The sequence below is a fragment of the Ochotona princeps genome, chromosome 13, assembly GCF_030435755.1.
Source record: "Ochotona princeps isolate mOchPri1 chromosome 13, mOchPri1.hap1, whole genome shotgun sequence".
Taxonomy (NCBI): Eukaryota; Metazoa; Chordata; class Mammalia; order Lagomorpha; family Ochotonidae; genus Ochotona; species Ochotona princeps.
In genome coordinates this window covers 17,454,774-17,472,158 of record NC_080844.1, presented here as the reverse complement: position 1 = coordinate 17,472,158, position 17,385 = coordinate 17,454,774, and the positions used below count along the sequence as shown (strand labels likewise).

Below are 17,385 nucleotides of genomic sequence, written 5' to 3'. Positions count from 1 at the left end.
GGTTAGTCACAATTATTGTCAGTTAAAAATTAGTTATGGTAGGCTCTTAATAAATGAAGCTGTACCATTTGTTCAGGTGACAGACACTGTCACTATGTTGTATCATTGCTATAGTCACATATTTAATCCTCATGTTGCTATAAACAGGTATTTTTGATTAGCTCCATTTTACTTAGGAAGCAGGTGCAGAGAATACTTGTCTGAGGTTATATAGTAAGTGAAGCTGGCAAGTTGGCTCTAAAAACATGTTTTTAACCATTATGCTACATTTGTTCTGTGAGTGTATTTCCAGATACCAGAAATATCTTGGCTTCCTTTAGTGACCTAGTTAGTATAATTCCTTAGGCTTATTAATTGAAATTCATAAGATCAAAAATTAAATACTTCTTCAGAAGACTATCCAGTAAGTGTAGATTAAGGATGTTTTTATTGAAAACTGTATATACTCATGCACAGTGTTGCCCTGGTTCACGAAGGGTTTGGTGCCGGGACTCTCCCTTCCATGTTGAAACCAGTCCCTGTATCAAATGGCATTTTATAACTTGGGCTCGACCTCCTGTTTACTAGCTCCCATGCCAGGTACTGGCATTGCAGGTGGCAGCTGTGAACATGCTGCACTACAGTGCTTGCCCCTGTCTAGTCACTTTCACCCAATTTTTTCATCTGTGAAAAACGAATATCATTTTGTAGGATTATTAGATTAAATGGGAAACATGTTCAGACTGGGAATACTTTCTAGCACACACTCAGCAATAACTAGAGTGTCCTTGTGATATAGACGCCAAAATCTTAAGTATCCAATAAGTAAGGAAGGTGAGAATGTAAGGAAAATAATGTCTTACGAAACAAACAAGACTTGCTCTGCAGGCCGTCCCCAAGTTGATCTTGGCCTTTGGTTCCTTTTATGTGTGATTAGCTGAGCTCTGTGCCATGGCATCCTTAAGACTACACCTAAGCTTTCAGCCCTGCCTTCCTTCTCCTGTAGCTTTGTGAGTTACGTTAGGCTGCTATTTCCTGAATATGCTATGCATTTGTATATCTGCTCTGGCGTCTGCTTGGAACATTGTAACAATCGCGCTTGTTTCTTCCACTGATGTCTGAATTAACCTGTTAAGGATTGTCTGAGATACTGCCTGTTTTGGTGAAGCTTTATCTGTGCTTCCTCAAAATTAAACCCGCTTTCTTTAGCTCTTATTTAGTCTTTCATGTCATAGGATCTTTGCCAAGGTTGTTCTGTGTATCTCTTCCCTGTTAGACTAGGAACTCCTTAAGGGCAGTGTTTGCTTACTTAGTCTTTATTCTCAGTGCTGCTTGTGCAGAATGTTCAGTATATGTTTGAAAAATTATGTGAATGATGTAAGGGGGTGCTGAGTTTACAGAGTAGAAAATACCCATTTACATATGGTTATGCACAAATGGTTATTTTAAAAGTGAGTTAGATTCTTTGAAATATTAATTAGTATTTGTAGTGCAAGAATGACTTTGAGTTAGCTCTTAATTAGAATCACCACATTTCAGAGGATTCTGCACTTCTATGTCTTTCTGTAAGGAGAAAGTAGCATTGTTGTGAGATGAATTGTTAGGTAGGTTTGTTATTGTCATAATGATTCTTGTAGTAAAGTAACTCTTACATTGTTTAAAAAATTCCTAGGTGATAGCAGTTTATGTTTTTAAACAAAAATAAATGTTGAACTTTTTGGTTCCAAATTCCAGAGTGATGGTAGCTGGCTGCCCCAGCTTTGGGCTCCCTGCTGCAGCTTCTAGTACCTCATAAGTTTCTATTATTTCCCATCCTCTTAACATTCCTGTTCCAGGCAGAGTTTACAAAGTAAAGTCTGCTGAGTTTTAAGAATTGTGTTGCTTTCGGCTTGGCTCAACTTCTGCTCTCCTGCCTTTTTTTTCCCTTGTGAATACATGTATTATACCAAACATTTTGATAATGGAATAGAAGTTTTATTTTTAGGTGAAACTGCCCTCTTATGTGATTATAATAGATGGCAGCAGTATGTTAAATTGATATTCCTAATGGTTTATTTTGGAGTCTATGTTAAAATTCCATTGAGGTTTGTGGTGAATATATGTGTTCTTGAAATGGTAAAAATTGCTTTTGGCATGTAATGAGTATTATTTAAGTCTTAGATGCTTTTATTATGAATTCGTCATTTAAAAAAACTGTAGAGTTGATTCTAAGTCATACAGGGAAAGACAGTATTTTGGCATGATACTTCACAATTTTTTTGAAATATTTATTTTATTTGAAAGAAAGAGGGAAGGAAGAAGAGATGTACCAGGGCGGTGGCTGCAAAGGCCAGCGCTGCACTGGTTTGAGGATGGAGGCCAGGAGCTTCTTGATTGGATCTTCCCACATGGGTGCAGTGGCCATTCTCTGCTGCTTTCCCAGGCCAGTAACACGGAGCTGCAGCAGAAGTTAGACTGGAATTTGAACAGTGTCTCTCGGTGCAATTCCAGCACCTCAGGGGAGGCTTAGCCTACTATGCCATGGTGCTAGCCTTCACATGACACTTTAAATAGACACAGAGATAATTATGAAATGTATGCAACCTAAAAAATTCTATTAGAGAAATAGTACCAGGTAAATTGTAGCTTTTTTTTTTTTAATTAAGGGATTTATATATAGAGATGCATCATCTACTGGATCATACTCCGAGTGGTTGCAACAGCCAGAGCTGCTTCCAGGACTCCCAGCTGGTACAGGAATCTAAGGCAATCTGCTGCTTTTCCAGGCTGTGAGCAGAGAGCTGGGTTAGAAGTGCAGCTCGGACAGATGCCCATGTGGGATGCTGACCCTGAGGTGGAGGATTAGGGGGCTGTGCCACTGCTCCAGCCCCTGAAAAAAAAATTTAAAAAGCTAACATGTAAAATCTGAATTCTTCAGCATTTTTATTTGTTCTTAGTGATTTTTACTTTTTCTCTGTAAGTATATATTGATATATTCTTTCATCAAAATGGTATTATCCTATTCATTCTGTTTTGAAACCTGCCTATTTTCAATGTGTGGTTGTGTTTTTAAAGAGAGCTCTGTGGTGTGCGTGCTCGTGTGTGTGTGTGTGTGTGTGTGTGTGAGTGGTTCTGTAAATTTTCAATTGTATTTTGAGTTCAGAAATAGGCAGGCAGAGATCTAGCGAGAGATTCTGAAAGGGAGCCTGTAGACATGGCTTTGGCTGCAAAGAGCTGGATCAGGAAACCATGAGGGGAGAGAGTGGGGAGATCCTTGAGCCTGTGAAACGTGTATTATGAATTAATTAATTAAAAAATTTTAACAAAGAAAACCATGAAATTATTAAGGATAGGTACAGCTCAAGAAAAGCCAGTGTGATGAGCAAGAATTATGGAAATTGTGGATTTTTGTAGCTGACTGGATATAATTTCTTCCTGAGTGTGAAGGTTTGTTTATAATACCAACTATAGTTTTAATGTAAGTGAATATAATGCATATGTTAAGTAAGGATTACATTGATTAAAAGTGAGAATAGTAAAATTTCTATCCCATTCCATTATGAACTCCCAAGATACAAGAGCAGGAGGAGACCTTGAGCCTACTCATCATGTGGGTTAGGAAATCCAAGGTCTAGAGTGTTAAGAGGCATGTTTAGATATCACAGCTGGTTAGTATAGGCAGTCTTAAGTCTCACTTCCTTAGTCATACTTTTTTCTATACATGGTATCTTTTTGCAACCTTGAAAAATTTAGAGTTGTAGTGTCTTTTCATGTTTTAAATTTGATTGCATTTTTACTTGATGTGTAGGGATTTATGAAGTATAAGATTTTTCCATTTTTTTTATGTAACTCAATATAGTAAATGTGGAAATTGTCTTTTCTCTTAAGCATATTTTTAATGTACCTAAGTATAGATGTTTGAAAATTATTTTGTCATATAATTGGGGATCTTTTTTGAAAATAATGTATTTATCAGTATTTTAAAATTACAAATGACTGGTTTTAGATAAATAGCCTTGCTGACCATTTATTGCTATAGCGTTAAAGAAGAAAGTTTTTCTCTTTATAATTAATAAATACTTTAAAAATGTGTATATTTGTGTTCCTGCATGTTTCAGTTATTTCCTTAACTTAGGTACCCAGATATCTATCCAAACATTATTGCTATGGGCTTTCCTGCAGAAAGACTTGAAGGCGTATACAGGAACAATATAGATGACGTGGTAAGGTAAGAACTCATTGGAATTTTTATTTCATATATTGACATGTTTTATGAATGTTGTGCTTTTAATTAAGTTTTTTAAAACCACAGAAGAAAATACATACAGTGTAAATTTTATCTTGTTATACTGTTGCCATACATTTATTTATTTGTTTATATATATTTTTTTTAAGCTTTATGGTTCTAATAAATCCTGATCTGAAAAATCTTACCTCATATAATATTGTGACTCCATAAAATACCCTTCACCAGGCTAATTGCTAGTCTCTGTTAAAGTTAAATTTTTTTCTTTTATTTCAAGGTGGATGAATAGCCTTGAAAGTTCCTAGCAGAAGTGTTCACTTTAGTGTCTTCCTCCTAAGGTGTAGATGACTGGTAGCATGTATTTTTTAATAAAGATTTATTTATCTGTCTATCTATTTATTGAAAGTCATGTATACAGAGAGGAGGAGAGACAGAGAGGAAAATCCTCTGTCCGTTGGTTTGCTCCCCAAGCCTTCACAACGGCCGGAGCTGAGCCAATCCAAAGCCGGGAGCCTGGACCTTGTTCTAGGTCTACTGCATAGATGCAGGAACCCAAGACTCTAGCAGTGCTTGACTGCTTTTCCAGGCCATAAGCAGGGAGCTGGATAGGGAGCGGGGCTGCTGGGATTAGAACTGGTGACCATATGGGATCCTGGTGCATGCAAGACGAGGACTTTAGCCACTAGGCGATTTTGCTGGGCCCAGTTTTTTTTCTATTCATTTATTCAGTAATTACATTATATTACATGACACTATTTCATAGGTATTGGGATTCTCCCCCCTTCACCCCAAACCCCTCCCCCATGGTGAGTTCCTTCATTCACCTTGATGCATAACCACAGCTCAAGTTCCGTTGAGATTCCCTAATTAAAAGCTCACACCATACAGAGTCCAGCATCCCACTTGTCCAGTCAAGTTCAACGGCCTATTAGGGAGGCCCTCTCAGGTTTGTAGGCAGAGCGAGCAGAGTGTCACCTCGATCAATTAGAAGCTCCAACATATCAACAGCAACAATCCAGGTACGATGAGACTGGTGCAGAGTCCACTGATTGACATAGTCCATCTTAGAGTTTCCCCTTGTCCAGTTTTTCGCTGCAAGCATAAAGCTGAGGTGGTTGGTTGATCTACTCCATCTTCTATCTTTTCTTGGTTAATGTTATGATTCCTCCATTTTGTTCAGGGGAATCCCCAAAGAAACTTTGAGGTGTTGCTGGGCCCAATTTTTATGTAAAGCAATTTTTAAGGGGTGTGAGTGCATCTGAAGGGATATAGCAAGAATCACTGATGTTGCCAAAACCAATGTGATTCTGGCATAATTCTGTAAATGTAATTATCAGTTCAGAATGATACTTACTAAGGGTCAGTTAAATATTACTCTTTTTTTGGTAAGATTTATTTTTATTTGAAAGGGAATTTACATTTACTGAGAGGAGAGACAGAGAGACAGAGATCTTCCATCTGCTGGTTCACTGCCCAAATGGCCACATTGGCCAGAGCTGAGCTGATCCAAAGTCAGGAGCCAGGAGCTTCTTCTGGGTCTCCCACATGGGTTCATGGGTTCATGGGTCCAAGGGTAAGGCCACCCTTTGCTGCTTTCCCTGGCCGCAGTCAAGAAGCTGGATCAGAAGTGTGCTCGAGCAGCCAGTCCATGAACCAGCATCCATGTGGGATGCTGGTGCTTGTAGATAAAGTTCTTTATTACTTCCCGTACACTGTTAAGGGTCTTTCCTGAAGCTTTGAATTCAAATGTCTGATGATGATACGAATTAAAGGTAATAGTGAATTGGAAAACACTTTGTAAAGCATTATACAGATGTAGCAACTGTGTATAATTGTTTTGTGAGTGTATAAATCTCTACCTTTTCATAATCTAGCCCTAAATTATTTTCTGCAATGGTTGAGCTTTAGTAATTTGCCTAGATTCCACAATATATGTTTATGTAGTATTAGATTATTTTCTGTTGAATTTTTATAGTACTTAAAATTGTTTTTAGAATTGTATTTCAATGTCTACCCCCCCAGAAGTCCCCAATTTGTTTTTTGTAATGTGTATTCAAATTACAGGAGTCAGTGGTACTTTTTTAAAAACTTAAAAACAGAGAAATAAATTTGCTTTCTCATAATAGGCAGGCCACGGTGGAAAGATGCCTTGCTTTGGAAACTCATGGGATTTAGTAATTTGATAGAACTGTGAGTCAGTGATGGCCCATGTACAGAAATGCAGTGGACCATAGAGGAAAAAAATGAGGGAAGTAGATTTTGAATTAAAAGATAGTAAAAATTCTAGAAAACGAACAAGTACTTTAGAGTCAGCAGACATGTTCATTCTTTGCTGTGATATAGAAATGTTTATCAGGGGTCTTTATGACCTGAAGAAATACCTCACAGGATCGTGTATTTCACATCCCTGTAATTCTGTATTCAATCAAGTACAAATCCAGTGAAGACAGATTAGTCCTATAGTTAGACCATAAAAGAGCTGGAGTACTCTGATAGAGGATGAATTTCTTATTGCCGCAGGATATCTTTGTGGTGAATTATATCTGGTATGCTATTGTTTTTTTCATTGGCCTTCTCTGAGTGTGAATTAGTCACTGGAGATGACTGACCATCTTATAGATTACCATTAAAGCCAAATTTCGGTTCTTAAGTGGGTTGAGATTATCAAACTTCATATTATAGAAGCATTTTGGTCCTTCATCATTATGCAGACATTATGCTTGTGAATTATGGAATTTACTTTTTCAGCCGATAATCAGTAATTAGGCAGTAGTCAAGATCTGAGTTTATTCTGTCTAGCTTTATCTGGTTTATTTTATATAGCCTTACAAGTTTTTTAAACATTTATTCATTTTACTTGAAAGAGTTACAGAGAAAGAGAGAGGAACAAATAACTGTGTCACTCCCTAAATGGTTAGAATTGACTGGAGGGAGCTGAGGCTGTCTCTGGCCAGGAGTCTCTTGGGTCTCCTGTGTAGGTGCATAGGCTCAAGGACTTCAGCCGTTATCAAGGAGCTGGATCAGAAATGGAGCAGCCAGGATTTGAACTGGCACCCATATGAGGTGCCAGCACCACTGCAGACAAAGGATTACCTTGCTACAGTACCAACGGGTCAGCCCCACGTAACAACTTAAAAAACCACCTTATACAAAAATCAGCTCTAAATGGATTAAGGACTTAAATCTGCACCCAGAAACCATGAACTATTAGAGGAAAACATAGGAGGCACTCTGCCTTGTATAGGCATTGGTAAAGACTTAGAAAAGTTACCAAAAGCACAGGCAGTCAAAGCCAAAATAAGCAAATGGGACTAGAACAAATTAAGAAGTTTCTGTATAGCAAAGGAACAAAGAATCGAAGGAACAAGCAATAAAATGGGAGAAAATCTTTTTAACCACGCTACAGATAGGGATTGATATTCAGGATTTACAAAGAGCTTCAGAAACTCAGTGGCAGCAAAACAGACAACCCTGTGAAGAAATGCGCAAAGGAAATGAGCAGGGATTTTTCGAAAGAAAAATCCAATAGCTGATTGACTTATGAGAAAGTGCACAGGCTCTCTAGCTCAGGGAAATATAAATAAAACTACATTGAGGTTTCACTTAACTCCAGTGAGACTGGCCTATGTTCAGAACTCTACTAACAACATCTGCTGGCGTGAATGTGGGGAGAAAGGTACCTCTCTCCACTGCTGGTAGAGGGTAGGCTAGTGTAGCCATTGTGGAAATCAGGATGGAGAGTGCTGAGAAAACTGAAAATTGACCTGCCGTATTACCCAGCTATCCCATTTCTGGGAATATATCCAAAGGAAGTGAAACCTGCATATGAAAAAGTGACCTGCAGCCCTATGTTACAGCAGCAAATTCCACAATAGTGAAGACATGCACACAACACAGATATCCATAGAAAGAGGATTGGATAAAGAAACTGGTACATCTACTCCATGGAATACTAGTCAAGCCATAAAAAAGAATGAAATTTTACCATTTGCAGCAAAATGGTCCCAACTGGAGACCTTCATGCTCAATGAAATAAATTAATCCCAAAAGGACAAATCATATGTTCCCCCAATATTATGGAAAATTCAAGATAAACAGATATGTAGGTAAAACATATATATACATATATTCTCCTAGAATAGATGAGGAGGAAAAATGAGCCAAGCTGAAAATGCTTTTTAATATCTTTGCTGCAGATGTTTAGCTTAATAAGCAGTCAGAATTGACGGGTCAGGGTAAGGACATCTCAGAGAAGGGAAGTTAAAGGGCTAACTCTTCTAAATTGTTTTTTCTTGGTTTTCCTTTTACTACTTATTACCTTCCTTTTTTTTTTTTTCTTACCATTAGCTCTTACCTTGACCTGCTGGTAATGTGAAATGAAGTTTTATTCAGATAGTTGATTATTCTTGGATAAATATGTGCTAATATGAGCTTCAGGCTGTTAGTGAATTTGTCTGGATTATGTGTTATCAGATATGAATCTGTTGGTCTTAAACAAAATAAATTGGTACTTCATATGTCTCCGAGGTGCAGCTTAAAAACTTTCTTTTTTTCCTTAATAAATTAGAAAAATATAGGCTTAAATAAAGTGACCTGGCTTTCTTTTTTTTTTAAAAAAAGATTTATTTATTTTTTATTATAAAGTCAGATATACAGAGAGGAGAGACAGAGAGGAAGATCTTCCGTCCGATGATTCACTCCCCAAGTGAGCCGCAATGGCCGGTGCTACGCTGATCCCAAGCCGGGAGCCAGGAACCTCTTCCAGGTCTCCCACATGGGTGCAGGGTCCCAGTGCTTTGGGCCGTCCTTGACTGCTTTCCCAGGCCACAAGCAGGGAGCTGGAAGGGAAGTGGAGCTGCCGGGATTAGAACCGGCGGCCATATGGAATCCTGGCACGTTCAAGGCGAGGACTTTAGCCACAAGACCACGCTGCCGGGCCCGACCTGGCTTTCTTAATTCAGAACATTTGAAATGCCAGGGTGCATTCTGAATCTCCCAGGAGTGAGAATTTCCTTTTTGTAATATCTCCTCTTTTTTAAAACTTGAGGTAGTATCTCTAAAAGTGTTCCATGGTGCATAGTTTGGGAAATATTAAAACTTTTTATAAGATGCGTATAAAATATTTTTCCCATCAGTAGGAACTAACTCCCTTCCTCTCCTTTATTAGTTTTTTTTTGTGGGAAGATCCTGTATTTATTATAAGAAAATGGTTATGGAACTCCTTTTTTTAAAAAAAATTTTTACTTGTGATGTTGTTTACATAGTTGAAAAGTATGTAATCACTTGGGACCACTGATTAGGATGAGGAGTGTCAAGTTATAGGGGAAAGTGGATGAAACAGTTGCTTTCAGTTTTTTTCTTCCTGTAATGCCAGTCTAACCACATCAGTACCCAGGTACAGGGGATGGCCACTTGATGCCTAGGATCCCTGATGTGGAGTAGGTTCTGACGGTACTGCTTAAGTGGCTTAAGTAGTTCTGAGATGCTGTTGATTTTGTTGCTCCAAGGTTGAGGAATTCTTTCCAAGGTCCATGAGCTAACATAATCCACCTGAGTATTCACTCTCCTGCATACTTGCTGTCAAAGCTTGGCCATGAGAGTTGAACAATTTGTTCTACCCTCCATCCTCTGCCATGGTGTTAGATGTCCTCTGAGCCTCATTGAGCTGTCATGTGCTCCATGTGCATCTGGGCATGCTTTCCACTGTATAGGCATCAGCCACTGAGGAGGCCCAGTTAGGATACATGCATTCCAAGGTCAGACCACAGAGCCTGTGATTTTTTTCCCCCTGTGTCAGAGTTTGGAGTCCAGTGGGCCAGTTGGACTCAGCTCAGATGTCCCCAGACCTGACTCCTGTGTGTGCCAGCCAGTGCAGGGTCTGGATTAGTCCATCACAAGCTGACTCTTCTGATAGTGATTTCTGAAAAAGGAATTTTGGGGCCTGTATGGGGTGACATAGCAAGCTAAACCTCATGTCTGTGGCATCAGTATCTGATGTAGGTGCTGGTTTGTATCTTTTTTTTTCCCCAGCATTTTATTTATTTATTTATTTATTTGTTTATTTATTTTTTAGATTTATTTATTTATTTTTTGATTTTTATTACAAAGTCAGATATACTGAGAGGAGGAGAGATAGAGAGGAAGTGGAGCTGCCGGGATTAGAACCAGCGGCCATATGGGATCAAGGCGAGGACCTTAGCCACTAGGCCACACTGCTGAGCCCTGGTTTGTATCTTAACTGCTTCATTTCTGATCCAACACCCTGCCTAAGGTGTGGGAAAGTAGTGAAGAATGACCCAAGTCCTTGGTTCCCCGCACCCACCTGGGAGACTCAGAAGCAGCTCGTGGCTTCAGTTTGATTTGGGTTTGGTCATTGCTGCCATTTGAAGTGAGTCAGTGGATGGAAGACCATGTGACCATGGGAGTGTTGATGGTTCAAGAATTTGAATTCTTTCCACTCATTTGGGAGATCTGGATAGAGTGCCCTGACTTTGACTTGTAACCAGGCCCTGATAATGTGGACATTTAGGAAGAGAACCAGCAAATGAAAATTCTCTGTCAAAAAAGAAAAAATAAATTTTAAAGAAGACACAGGCATCATTAATTGTTTTGTGTCCAGGTATAAGCCACTATGTTACAATTTCAGAGACTACGTTTTCCCTTTTGTGCTGTGTATATATGTGTGTGTGTATATATATATATATATCAAGAAAATGTTTTTCTTTATATTATGTTGCTTCAGTAAACCTTACTTAATTTTGAATAAGAGGAAAGCATTTGTTTTACTGACATTATTATTATTGACTATTCAGTTTAAAAAAATTTGAGAAGGGATTCTTTCAGGAAAAATTTGAAGCAATTGAGGAAAAAGAACATTTCTTTTCTCCCTTTCTAATAATTTCTGACTCTGCCTGTTTGCTTCCCTGTTTTGCATTTTTTTGAAGTGTTTAGTTGAAATTCACTTAACACAAAATGAACAGTTTTACAGTGTGTGCTCCGGTGACATTTAGTTCCTTTACAATGCAATCAGAGTTAGCGCAGCCACCACCACTATAAAATTCCAAAACATTCTTATCACCCCAGAAGAATCACTGTTTCCTTTGGCTCTCTCCTACTTCTTTTGTTAGCCCTATTTCCTTACAAATTGGGAGTTTTGGTGGATTAGCCTATGTTTATATTATAAGCACTAGTCCACCTTTTTGGGATTTTTAATAATAGGTAATATTTATTGTACATTGATCAGTATTTCAGAAAGTTTATGGGAAAATGGAATTAAGAGGTAAGCTAGCATTAACCTGACCTGATGCCAGCTGTTAATAGGCATTTAAGTAGGGAACTTGCAGATGAAAGCTTTCCCTGTCACACTCTTTGCCTCAAGAACAAAACATTTTTTTTGAGGTAATATTGTATTTACATACTGTTTGCATGTATTCTAGTTGTACAAACAGTTCACATGAACCATCATAAAAATCTCTGCAGTAAATCTAGCCCCATTTTATAGATTATTTAAGAGGAATTAACTTCCATAAATGTCTTAGCTGGGAAGTAGTGAGACTGAAGATTGATTTTATGTCTGTTAAGATTCCATTCTCTTAATAACAATATTGTCTTGCATATCCGAGGCCAGAAACTAGAAAGTCGAGCTAACCTAGTATGCTGATATCCTTTGACATAACAGAGTTGATTTGTATTCAATGTTTGTAATGGGGATTATTGCTTATACTTGTATTTAAAAATCAGGAAGTCTCACATTGAAAGAACTGGTTTCTGTCACGTTTTGCAAAGTTGGTCTGTTGGGGCTGTTTCACATTTCAGTTTGCCAGTGATCATCTGCAGTTGTATCATTTCTAACCTACAACTGTCATTGAATGGCAGGTTATTGCTTGGCATTTCTTGTTCTTAGATTATCTGATTGATCACAGAGTACTGAGATTACAACTTTGATTCTGCGTAATTCATAAAATCAGTAATTAAATTTGTATAAGGTTTTTGCTTTATTAATGCATAAACATTGCCTCAGATATAATAGTTATTACAGGATAATGTATCTGAGTTATTTAAGATGTACTATAAAATCATTAATAGAGGTCTAGTTTCTGATGAACAAAATGTATTAAGAGAAAAATGAAGGGAAGGAAATAATGCAGGGAAACTTCTAGGTTGAAAAGGTCAGTATAGACTAAGCACACTGTCTTTATCAAAAGCTTTGAGGATCTTTAGAAAGCATTAGAAATATGAGTAGCGCATAACACCTTGGTCTTCAGTCAGGTGGTAGGGTATAGGAGCACTTTATCACTCAAAAAGAGTATGTCAATGAAAAACATTTCTTGCATTACTATTGGAAGATACATTCTGTTGGAACAAGTGAAAATATCTGGGAAGGAAAGAACAGGACTTCTGTAATGAGGTCATTCACTCAGAAGCAGTAAAGGAAAGTCTTGAGATGACATGTGTATCAAGCTCAAAAATTTCCAGCTTTAATGGAAGCAGGGAGACAGAGAAATTCAGTGAAAAAAATTGGGCTCAGGGTGGATGTTGAAATATTTGGGGTGGGGTGGAATGCGGTAGAGTCTTTAAAAACTAAAGAAATTGGGAAAAGGACCATTCATGAACATTGATTAGTTGATTTAGTCCAAAACTTTGCTCTTGCTATTTTGGAGGCTTTAAGGAAAGTGAAATGGACGTGTGTGTATGTTCTAGTTTTCTAAGTCTCTTTGATGATGCAAGAGATGTGTAGATGATAAATCTTCTGAGAAACAGTATTAATACTTAGGAAATTGAATCAGATACCAGCATAAAGAACCAAAATAGTTGAGAGACATTTGACAGAAATAACGATTTGAGGTTAAACAGAGCCAGAGGTAAGTATTTTTTAAAATGTGCCCAGCATCCGGCACAGTGGCCTAGTGGCTAAAGTCCCTGCCTTGCGCGCTCCGGGATCCCATATGGGCACTGGTTCTAATCATGGCAGCCCCACTTCCCATGCAGCTCCCTGCTTGTGGCCTGGGAAAGCAGTCGAGGATGGCCGGATGTCTTGGGACCCTGCACCTGCATGGGAGACCAAGAAGCGACTCCGGGCTCCTACTTCGAATCGGCTCAGCTCAGCTCCGGCCATTGTGGTCACTTGGGGAGTGGATCAGCAGATGGAAGTTCTTCCTCTCTGTCTCTCCTCCTCTCTGTATATCTGACTTTGCAATAAATAAACTTAAAAAAAAAAAAACATGGCCATTTGTATGAAGCATAAAGTGTACTTTTTAACCATTTTTAAGTGTATAGTGCAGTAGCATTGTATTTACATCATTGTGTAACTGTCACCACTATCTAGCTCTAGAACTTTTTAGGTCTTCTCATACTAAACACATGATAGTAACCCTCCCCTGTCTCCCCTTCTCCATTGCTGGTAACCTCTGTTCTACTTCTGGCTGTTTGTATTGACTAGTCTAGATACCTTTGTAAGTATTTTGTGACTTATTTTATTTGATGTTTTCTTTAATGTCTTCAAGGTTTGTTCATATTGTAGCATGTGCTAGAATTTCCTTTGTTATAAAAGCTGAATACTACTTTTCTGTTTACGCCATGTATTGATAATCCAATCATCCATCAGTGGGCACTTGGATGCCACGTTTTCCCTAATGCAAATAGTGCTGCTATAAACATTAATGTAAACATATCCAAGGATTTGCTTTTAGTTATTTTGGGTATATATCCAGAAGTGAGATTGTTATATCAAGTGGTAATTCTGTGCTTGGATTTTGAGGAACCATTATACTATTTCTTTTAGCTGTACTTTTTTACATTGCCACCAGCAATGCATAGTGTTCTGATTTCTCCATATTCTCACCAGTATTTGCTAGTTTTTGCTTTTGTTTTTTTGTAATAGCCATCCTAGTGGATGTGCAAGTGATATCATTGTAGTGTTGATTTGCATTTTCCTAATGACGAATGATGTTGAGCATTTTCATGTGCTTGTTGATTACTTATATTGTCAACTTTGAAGAAATGTAATCAAACCCATTGCACATTTATGAATTAGGTGACTTGATTTTTTTTGTTGTTGTGTTTCAAATTTTGTGTTGAATATTTTATTCCTGGTAAAAATATTCTTGGGATTTTTTTAAAAAAGAGTTACTTATGTTTCGACCGTGGAGTTAAAGGAGCGCGCGCGCGCGCGCACACACACACACACACACACACACAATTTTCCGATTACTGGCTCATTCTCCAGCCAAAGCTGTGCTAGACCAAAGCCAGAACCCTGAAGCATCGTCCACCTCTAATGGATGCAGGGTCCCAAGTACTGGGTCATCTTCTACTGCTTTCCTAGGTTAACAGGAAGTTGGATAGGAAGTAGGGTAGCTGGGTATCAAACCAGAGCCCATACGGGATGAAGTGTTCTAATGTGTGAACAAGGAATGCTTTTCCATTAATGTCTTTTTAAATTTCTTTCATCGATATCCTAGAATTTCTCGTGTAACAGTATTTCATCTCATTGGTTAATTCCTTAATATTTTGTTTCGATGTTGTTGTAACCCAGTTTCTTCAGTTTCATCTGTCATTATTCATTGTTAGTGTATAGAAATATAACTGATAGCTTCATATCTGGTAATATTTGGAGGAAACAACATTTGGCCTATTTTTCTTCACTAAATTTGCTTTTATTTTGGTAGAGAGTTACAGATAAAATCATGTCCTCTGCTGATAAATTTGACATGACTATTATTTGTAACACTGAACATTAAATACTGTGATGAATATGCATCTTGGTTCTTTTATAATTGTCATATTAGGTGAGTTTTTTTTTTACCCAATTTAATGTTTTAGGAATTATTTCCTTTTATTCTTGATTTGTTGAATGTTTTTATCATGAAATGATAAAATTCCTTTCCATACTAATGGGCATGACCATGTGTTTTATTTCCCCTTCTTTTGTTAATATAGCGTATGACATTTTCTTTTTCCTTATTTTTGTTTTTTATGTATTCTAGTATGTTGAACCATCCTTGTGTTTGAGGAATGACCTTTACTTGATCTTTGTGTATACTTGTTCTAATATGCTACAGAATTCCGTTGGTAATGTGTTGAAGATTTTGCATCATTGTTCTGTGTTCATCAAGGATATTGTAGTTTCTTGTAGTATGTATATCTGAATGCTTTCAGGGAAATCCTTGCTCATAGAATATGTTAGGAAATGTTTTTTTTATATTCTGGAAAGTTGGAAGAATTATTAAGTATTTAAATGCTGCTACTTTTTTTTTTTTTTTAAGAAATAGCTGCTTAAAAAAAGATTTATTTTTATTGCAAAGACAGTTCAGATTTACAGAGAGAAGGAGAGACAAAGAGAAAGATCTTCCATCACCTGGCTCACTCCCCAAATGTCCACAATGGCTGGAGCTGATGTGAAGCCTGGACCCAGGAGCTTCCTCTGGGCCTTGGACATGGGTGCAGGGTCCAAAGGGTTTGGACCATCCTCCCCTACTTTCTCGGGCCGTAAGCAAAGAGCTGAATGGGAAGTGGAGCAGCTGAGACATGAACTGGCACCCATATGGCATCCTGGGGCTTGGAAGGTGAGGATTTAGCCATTGAGCCATATTACTGGTTCCCAGCCCTTCTCGCCCCACTCCTCCGAGAGCTGTTATATGTTTGGTCACTCCCTAAAGACCCAGGAATCCTACAGGCCTTCTACAAGAATGACAATGACACATGTACATGTTCAGATGTGAAAGGAGGCAACCTCATGAGGAGAAGTGCCCTCACCTAGCGTTATCCTATAGGTCTTCCTTTTTCTAGGACAAGGTGTGGTGCTTGGGACAAAGGGATGGTGTTGTAACATCTGGTGGTCTTTCGGGAAGGTGTTATGGCATTGAATGTGTGATGGAGTAGGTGTGTCAAATCTGTCCCTATTGAAATAGCATGGAAGGTGATGGGATTTTGGTAGTGTACACAGCTTGGGTGTTGTCAAGAATTGATTCTTTGCTGCTTCTTAGCCTATTCATATCTTTTGCTCTGCCTGCCCTCAGGAGATTTGTGTCCCTTAATTTTTATGGGAGGTTAAAGATGGAAGGTAGATTTGTCTTCTGTATCTTCTTTGTACTGAATCAGGGCATCATTTCTTGCCTAGCTAGAGAGGAAAATCCTTGACTGACTGAGCTGGAGATTTACCACCAGTTGGCAATGGCTGGAGGCTTTGCATGGCCGTTATGTTTTCCATTGAATTCTGGAAAAGATGATTTTTAGTAATTAGGAATAGTTCACATGATTCTTCCTGAATTTTCCACTTGGAGTTCACTAAGTATTTTGAATGCTTATATTTATGTTCATTATATTTGAGAAGTTTTGGTCTGTATTTGTTCACTTAATCTCTAGGATTCCCAGAGTACATGTGCTAGTCTACTTGGTGGTATACCATAGGCCCATTAGACTTATTATTCAGTACTTTTTCCTCTTTGTTCCTCAAACTTGGTACTTTTAATTGTCCTGCCTTCCAAATTCCTGCTTGCTTTTTTCTGCCTGCTCAAGTCTCCTTTAAAATTCTTACAGGAAATTCTTATTCTAGTTATTGTATTTTTCAGTTCCAGAATTTCTTTAATGGTTCCTTTTTATGTTTCTCTGTGTTGATATTTCCATGCTGCTTTTACATCATTTTCTTGACTTTGTCTTTTGTGTTCCTTTATCATGTTGATTGTCTTTAAGATAGTTGTAGTAGGAGGATCCAGATGGAGTTTCAGGCACTTGATGTTGGCTTCGCCTGGGCCTGGTCCTTGTGGCCTTTTGGGAACTGAATCAGCAAATGGAAGATCTATTTCTTTTTCTCTGTAAGTCTTGTCTTTGAAAAAAAAAAAATTGTTTTAAGTTTATTTGTATTGTAAAGGCAGGTTTTATAGAGAGAAGAAGAAAAAAAGAGGGGTTTTCTTTCAGCTGGTTCACTTCCCAAATGGCCACAATGATCAGAGCTGAGCTAATATGAAACTGGGAGCCAGGAGCTTCTTTGGGTCTTCCATGTTGGTAAAGGGGCTCAAGGCCTTGGGTCATTCTCTGCTGCTCTTCCAGGCTATAGGCCTGAAAATCTGTAAATCTGCCTTTTCAATAAGATAAAACAAATTTATTTTTATTGGAAAGACAGATCAGATTTACAGAGAGAAGGAGAGGAGGAAGCTGGTGCCAGCAGGTGAAAGATTAGTTTT

The 17,385-nt window shown here is 38.1% G+C and overlaps 1 protein-coding gene across 1 annotated transcript in view; it reads left to right on the top strand.

Annotated features, from left to right (window-relative positions):
- Positions 1–17,385, top strand: part of PTEN (phosphatase and tensin homolog) — an 84,782-nt gene that overhangs the window by 20,437 nt on the left and 46,960 nt on the right. Inside the window, exon 2 of the mRNA XM_058671166.1 lies at positions 4,102–4,186. Within this exon, the coding sequence (XP_058527149.1) occupies positions 4,102–4,186 (85 nt within the window). The remainder of the gene's footprint in view (positions 1–4,101; positions 4,187–17,385) is intronic.